Here is a 7684-nt window from a genome sequence, read left to right on the forward strand (position 1 = left end):
GGATGTAGCGACATACAAAGGTAATCTCCCACCAGAGTCCTCCTCGCTGGTGATATTGTTTAAAACGTCCTCAGTTGAACGCGCTCCGTATGTACAGTTAGAGCCTGATGCTGCTCAGCGCTCAGGTCGCTCATTCATTGAGCTAACGTTATCCCTGGTCCTCCGCCCGCTGAGGGCTAACGTTATCCCTGGTCCTCCGCCCGCTGAGGGCTAACGTTATCCCTGGTCCTCCGCCCGCTGAGGGCTAACGTTATCCCTGGTCCTTATTGAGATGGAGGTAAAGGACGTTTAATGTGGTGGAAGTCCTAAATGTGTAACGTTGTGTTGTTGATCAGCCGTATGGTCTGGTGCAGGTGTTCGGCAGGTGCCAGTGTCTGACGCCAGACAGGTTCATGTGTGGTATTGTTTCTGTGTCTTTGTTTGGTGGATCCTCCCCATGTCGGTGCTGGCAGGGACAGCACCTGGAGGACTGCAGGTGTGGCGGGCATCATGGATACAGACGTCCTACCGAATCACTTCTACGATCCGGCCAAAGCCAAGATATATGCCAACCTCCGGTGGTTGTTCGCCAAAGCCTACGGTCCCGGTGAGTGGTCCTCTGGGTCCTCCTGGAGCCGACATACAGAAAGGACCAGTCTGCTAAGGACGTCAAAGCAACGCATGAAGGAAGGCAATAGTTCCTATTGGAATATGTTTTGAAGTGGCCATTAGGCTTTAACATACCATTAAGCTTTCTAACCACGTGGTGGACATAGAAATTGTTAATATCTTTATGTGGAGCTTAAACCGAAGAGCCATGTGAAAAGTCAAAGTGTTTACCTCTGACTGCATGAGAGAAGAGAAAGTCACCTGTAAAGGGACACATTGTTTTCTGAACCAATGCTTTGAGGCCAACGGTGTTGCCTTACAGTAAGAACCATTATTGAAACGGAATGGGGAAAAAAAGAAAAAGTGACATGATAGTGTTTTGGGTAAGAGCTGACACTTGGATAGAAAGCTGTAGGCCAGAGTAGCCTGTCAATCTAGGGACACTTCCCCAAATGTCATCTCTTTTTATAGCCGTAATAACTATTTGTGTGAATCCTATATTAAACCACATCACTATGTTGATGAAATGAGATGCAGTGAAAGTCGGTCCATCTATCTAGACAAACTGAGCCTAATGTTATGTGGGCAACATGTAGTGAATTGGCATTTCGAGGCATCAACTCAACATAGAAGACATAAACACTGTTGTTCAAATGAACATCAGCATTAATACAGATACAGCTCAATTCAACATTGGACAACTCTATTGACAACAAGCCATTTATAGGCCTTGGTAGAACTGAGTGAGATATAATAAGGCTGCTCTCTTTATGTGTGAGTGGAGAGTGTCTGGCCAGTGGGTGCTTGTATTGCGTAACATTGATCTCGATGTACTATCGAAAGTAAAGCTAGTCTTGATACAGTTATAGCTGAATTCATTCTCCCAAAATATTCATAGCCATAGCCAAAGCTAAATTACTCAGACAAAGGTGTCCCCAAAGTGTTTTCATTAACTAAGGCTAGATCAAGGAGAAAGTCATCAGGACTCGCCCTAGCATCAGTACAGCGATACATTGCCTTCTGAAGTTTAGCTGTGAAATCAGACGCTGAAATTATAAAATGCTGGTTGCATTATTTCCTGATCTCGTAAATAATGAGTCATAACATTGTTTAAAGGAAATTGTGTACGTTTGCTTGCCTGCTCGAGCTAATGTTAACTTTAATTAGTTATATTAAAGCAATTCTCTCTCTTTCCATGGTAGAAGATCAGATTGGTAACAGTGGCTTGAAAAGCTCTTAAATCCAAGTCCTACTTCGAGAAATTTCTCTTTTCTTCTTGACTGTTGACCTTTCTTGGCCAACTGAACTCATCAAGTCTACATGTACCTCACTCATAGTGAACAACAGGTACCTGACTCATAGTGAACAACAGGTACCTCACTCATAGTGAACAACAGGTACCTCACTCATAGTGAACAACAGGTACCTCACTCATAGTGAACAACAGGTACCTCACTCATAGTGAACAACAGGTACCTCACTCATAGTGAACAACAGGTACCTCACTCATAGTGAACAACAGGTACCTCACTCATAGCGAACAACAGGTACCTCACTCATAGCGAACAACAGGTACCTCACTCATAGTGAACAACAGGTACCTCACTCATAGCGAACAACAGGTACCTCACTCATAGCGAACAACAGGTACCTCACTCATAGCGAACAACAGGTACCTCACTCATAGCGAACAACAGGTACCTGACTCATAGCGAACAACAGGTACCTGACTCATAGCGAACAACAGGTACCTGACTCATAGCGAACAACAGGTACCTGACTCATAGCGAACAACAGGTACCTGACTCATAGCGAACAACAGGTACCTGACTCATAGCGAACAACAGGTACCTGACTCATAGCGAACAACAGGTACCTGACTCATAGCGAACAACAGGTACCTGACTCATAGCGAACAACAGGTACCTGACTCATAGCGAACAACAGGTACCTGACTCATAGCGAACAACAGGTACCTGACTCATAGCGAACAACAGGTACCTGACTCATAGCGAACAACAGGTACCTGACTCATAGCGAACAACAGGTACCTCACTCATAGCGAACAACAGGTACCTCACTCATAGCGAACAACAGGTACCTCACTCATAGCGAACAACAGGTACCTCACTCATAGCGAACAACAGGTACCTCACTCATAGCGAACAACATGTACCTCACTCATAGCGAACAACATGTACCTCACTCATAGCGAACAACATGTACCTCACTCATAGCGAACAACAGGTACCTGACTCATAGCGAACAACAGGTACCTGACTCATAGCGAACAACAGGTACCTGACTCATAGCGAACAACAGGTACCTGACTCATAGCGAACAACAGGTACCTGACTCATAGCGAACAACAGGTACCTGACTCATAGCGAACAACAGGTACCTGACTCATAGCGAACAACAGGTACCTGACTCATAGCGAACAACAGGTACCTGACTCATAGCGAACAACAGGTACCTGACTCATAGCGAACAACAGGTACCTGACTCATAGCGAACAACAGGTACCTGACTCATAGCGAACAACAGGTACCTGACTCATAGCGAACAACAGGTACCTGACTCATAGCGAACAACAGGTACCTCACTCATAGCGAACAACAGGTACCTCACTCATAGTGAACAACAGGTACCTGACTCATAGCGAACAACAGGTACCTGACTCATAGTGAACAACAGGTACCTGACTCATAGTGAACAACAGGTACCTGACTCATAGTGAATGGTAATCATTCAACTCCCTCACAGCCTCATGATGGCTGCTGTTACTTACTCAAGAAAATGTGACAATCTTAACCAACTCTCTCCAAGAGGAGAGAGGGTCCAATCTTAACCAACTGGACCCTCTCCTGCGAGAAGGTCAAAGTAGTGGGAGACCTTGTTGTGGGATTAGAGCTCCACACCACTCACACACACCAGACCTGGTTGGTCTTGTGACGTTATTGACATTATACAAACATATATTGTACCTTTTTGAAGCTTAATGTGCCCATGAAATGCTTATTGCCGTGTCATGTAAACATGGAATTATCTTGGAATCTTGAATTATCTATCTAAACACTCCCACCAAACAAATATCAGAGAATTCTGCTGTTATGTAAAATCATCACCAATTAAAAGACAATAACCAAAGCGTAACCATAGCATCGTTAGCCTTACTGCTGTGATCTCTAGATCGACCTGAACCTTTCCCTGGAAGTAGAGTAAGCCTTTTCCTTGACTTGTCTGACTGGGGGGGGGGACAGGGTTAGGTGATGTAGCATTAGAAACTATGATTAGCGACTATATCTGTACACATGTAACAATCACCCTGATTTCTCTTTCAGGTAGACTATCACTTTTTGTTCAGAAAACTACATAATACATTTCAGTTACATATGTAACCTCATCTTATTCCAAAAAAACATCAATCAAATCACATTCCCATCAGCCATCCTGTATATTCCAAAGAAAATACCCCATAAACAAACAAACAAACAAATCTCAAAAGCTTTTGTATTGATTTTGATAATTGTATCAGTAACATCAAATTGTCCACAGCTTTTATACACCATACGTTTTTTTCCTTCACCCTTCCCCAAGTCTCCCAAAGTCCAGCACCCAAAACCCAGAAAGTCCAAAGCCCAAAAAAACACCAAAAAGTATTCAGCCAAAAACCCGTAAAAGTAGTCCACTAACAATGCATTGTAGAAAAATGGAAGGATCTCACCGGTAAGGCAGGCTCAAACAAATATACTCCATCGATGTTCTCCATTAAATATTGTCTGTATAGCGTTGCCTTCTCAGGAGATCCCCCATTTCCTAAACTCACCACCCTTCTCCCTAGGCCATCCCAAACATTTTCCCTTTGTTCATCTGCTTCCTGGTACCTGTCTGTAACTCCTCCCCTTGCCCCCTAAGGTCACCTAGCTTAAAGTCCCTTAAAGTCCCCCAAAAATCACATGTCGCTGGCATTATTATGGCTTTTCCACATCGGCAAACATACACACAAAACCAATTAACAGGTAACCCAAAACATTATTTAACCTTGCAAGGATTTAAAACTTTATGTTAACTGGGCACTGTTTTTTTTTTACATACAATTTGTACCATTTCTTTCAAACACTTATAACGTCATGTGGCTGTGTCACAATGTACACACACACACACACACACACTGTGACAACCCGCTCCCCACCAGGGGGAACTGTGGGCTAGTGGTGGACGGCGTATACCGCCGCCACCCACTAGCCGGCGGCAGAGAGCACGACTTCACTCACCGCAATCACCCAGATGAAGCACACCTGGCCGGAGGGAGGAAGAGACCTGGGGGACGGCTTAAAAGGCGACCAAGGACTCACTCCAGGGGGAACAAGAAGGACGAGCACAGAGGAAGAACGTCGACATACCCTTGATTAGAGTACAAGATCAAGTTTTGCTTAGAAAGGCCTGGATAGGCCAGGTGTACCATTCAACATTTAGTAGCAGGGCTAGAGGTGCTGCAATTATAATCCATAAAAAAGTGCTATTCACTGCTTCAAAAATAATTTCAGATTCCCAGGGACGTTATGTTATAGTATCAGGTCGTCTCTATCACACCCCAGTGGTTTTAGTTAGTATTTACGCCCCCAACTGGGATGATGCAGATTGTTTCAGGAAGGTAATCACCTTATTACCAGATTTAAATACTCATCACCTAATATTTGGCAGAGATATGAACTGTGTGATGGACACAGCCATGGACCGGTCAAGTCCCAAATCTGCACCTCCATCAAAAATGTCCAGAGGTCTTTTGAGTCATATGATGCACCTTGGCTGTATAGACCCATGGAGATTTTTATATCCGAACAAAAAAGAATTCTCTTGTTTTTCACATGTTCAGTCTTATTCTAGAATAGATTATTTTTTTATTGATAAGCGTCTTCTTCCCTCAGTGAAATCTGTAGACTACTCTGCTATTGTATAATCTGATCATGCACCTGTTATTCTTGACATTGGCTTTACACTCAATTGCCCACCAAGGCCAGCTTGGAGACTTAACACAGCATTGCTTTCAGATGCAGATTTTTGTCAGTTCATATCTAAAGCAATAGATGATTTCATTTTGACCAATCAGAATGACTCTGTATCACCATCCATATTATGGGAAACATTCAAAGTCGTACTGAGGGGACAGATAATATCATTTTCAGCTTCACGTAATAAAAAAAGAAAACAGAGACAGGAAGAGCTCATTGATTATATTCTTAAAATTGATCATCAATATTCAACAACTCCAACACCTGAACTATACAAAGAAAAATTAAATCTGAAAGCAAAATATGATTTATTATCTACTGAAAAGACTGAACATAACTTGTTAAGATCACGAGCATTCTTTTATGAACATGGGGAGAAGGCAGGACGCCTACTTGCTCACCAGTTAAAGGCTAAGTCGTCTGCCCAACTCATATCAACAATTAGGAAAACACCTCAAGAATTGACAATAGATCCCAACAAAATTAATTATACTTTTAAAACATTTTATATACCATAGTTATATACCTCAGAATTTCCTCAGGACACTTCTTCTATGGTTAATTTTTTAGAAACCCTGAATACTCCAACAATTGCGCAGGAGCAAAGGGACAACCTGGAAAGACCACTAAACCGACAGGAAGTGGAGAATTCAATTAAGGCCATGCAGAGCGGGAAGGCCCCTGGGCCGGACGGCTTCTAATTCTATAAAAAATTCTCCTTAAAACTGATCCCCTTGCTTCTTACTATGTTTAAGTACTCTTTTGAACAGACAGCTCTCCCACAGAGTCTCACAGAGGCTGTCATCACAGTTTTACTGAAACCTGGTAAAGACCTAGCGGATTGCAGCTCTTATAGGCCTATTTCTTTACTGAACGTGGACATTAAGATACTGTCGAAAATTCTGGCCTCTCGAATAAACACTGTAGCATCAGATATCATTTCAAATGATCAAACCGGTTTTGTGAGAGGCCGTCACTCATTCATTAACATTCGTAGACTCCTGAATGTGGTGCATTCTCCAGCGTCTGGGGTGCGACCAGAGGTGGTGGTCTCCCTAGACGTGGAGAAGGCATTCGACAGAGTACAATGGGAGTATCTTTTTGTGGTACTGGGTAAATTTGGGTTTGGCCCGAAATTTATGTCTTGGATTCGTCTATTGTATTCATCTCCAAAAGCTGCAGTAGTCACTAATAAATTATGTTCACAGTATTTTCCTTTATCTAGGGGTACGCGTCAAGGCTGCCCACTTAGCCCATTACTGTTCATTTTAGCGATCGAGCCCCTGTCAATTAAGCTTAGAACTACACCGTCCATACATGGCATTAGAAGAATGGGGATGGAATATAAAGCTTCCTTGTATGCTGATGATCTCTTGATTTTTTTTATCGGACCCGCTATCCTGTAAATCTGAACTTTTGAAGATTCTGGTTGACTTTGGTGGTTTTTCAGGTTATAAAATTAACTATTCAAAAAGTGTGTGTTTCCCTATCAATGATTCGGCAAAGCAGATTCCAGACACAGACTTGCCATTTTGTATATCACATTCCGGTTTTAAGTACTTATCACCCCTTCTTTTTCTGAATTGTTTAAAGCCAACTTCACTCCTATTATGGAGAAACTAAAATCTGACCTCCAGAGATGGAGTGCTATTTACCTTTCTCTAGCTGGAAAAACAACTGCATCAAAATGATTGTGTTGCCTAGATTTTTATACTTGTTTCAAAGTATCCCAGTTTTCCTACCAAAATCCTTCTTCCGTTCAATTGATGCCCTTACTCTCAAGTTTTATATGGGGAGGGAAATCTTCAAGACTTCGTAAAACATTGCTTGAAAGGCCAAGAAAAGGGGGTGTGCTCACTCTCCCAAATTTCAGGGTTTATTAATGGGCAGCGAATCTGCAAAAAAATAATTTACTGGTTTCAGGCCCCAGACACGGGTTGGTGCAATGAAGAGGCAAAGCTCTGTAATCTGTCATCACTTCCTGCACTGTTATTAACAAAACTCCCTCTCTCCCCATCACGGTTTTCCTCAAGTCCGGTAGTGCGTTCAACATTAAGAATTTGGATACAGTTTAGGCAAAC

The 7684-nt window shown here is 42.6% G+C and overlaps 1 protein-coding gene across 1 annotated transcript in view; it reads left to right on the forward strand.

Moving 5' to 3' along the window:
* Positions 1–271: 271 nt before the first annotated feature.
* The window catches only part of LOC311363357 (cadherin EGF LAG seven-pass G-type receptor 1-like), a gene marked incomplete at both ends in the record, with an annotated part of 49958 nt that continues 42545 nt past the window's right edge, over positions 272–7684 (forward strand). The window contains 3 exon segments of the mRNA XM_084483305.1: positions 272–277; positions 336–364; positions 453–586. Coding sequence (XP_084339431.1) covers positions 272–277; positions 336–364; positions 453–586 — 169 coding nt within the window.

Source organism: Micromesistius poutassou (genome assembly GCF_964030765.1).
Source record: "Micromesistius poutassou genome assembly, chromosome: 18".
NCBI classification, from domain to species: Eukaryota; Metazoa; Chordata; class Actinopteri; order Gadiformes; family Gadidae; genus Micromesistius; species Micromesistius poutassou.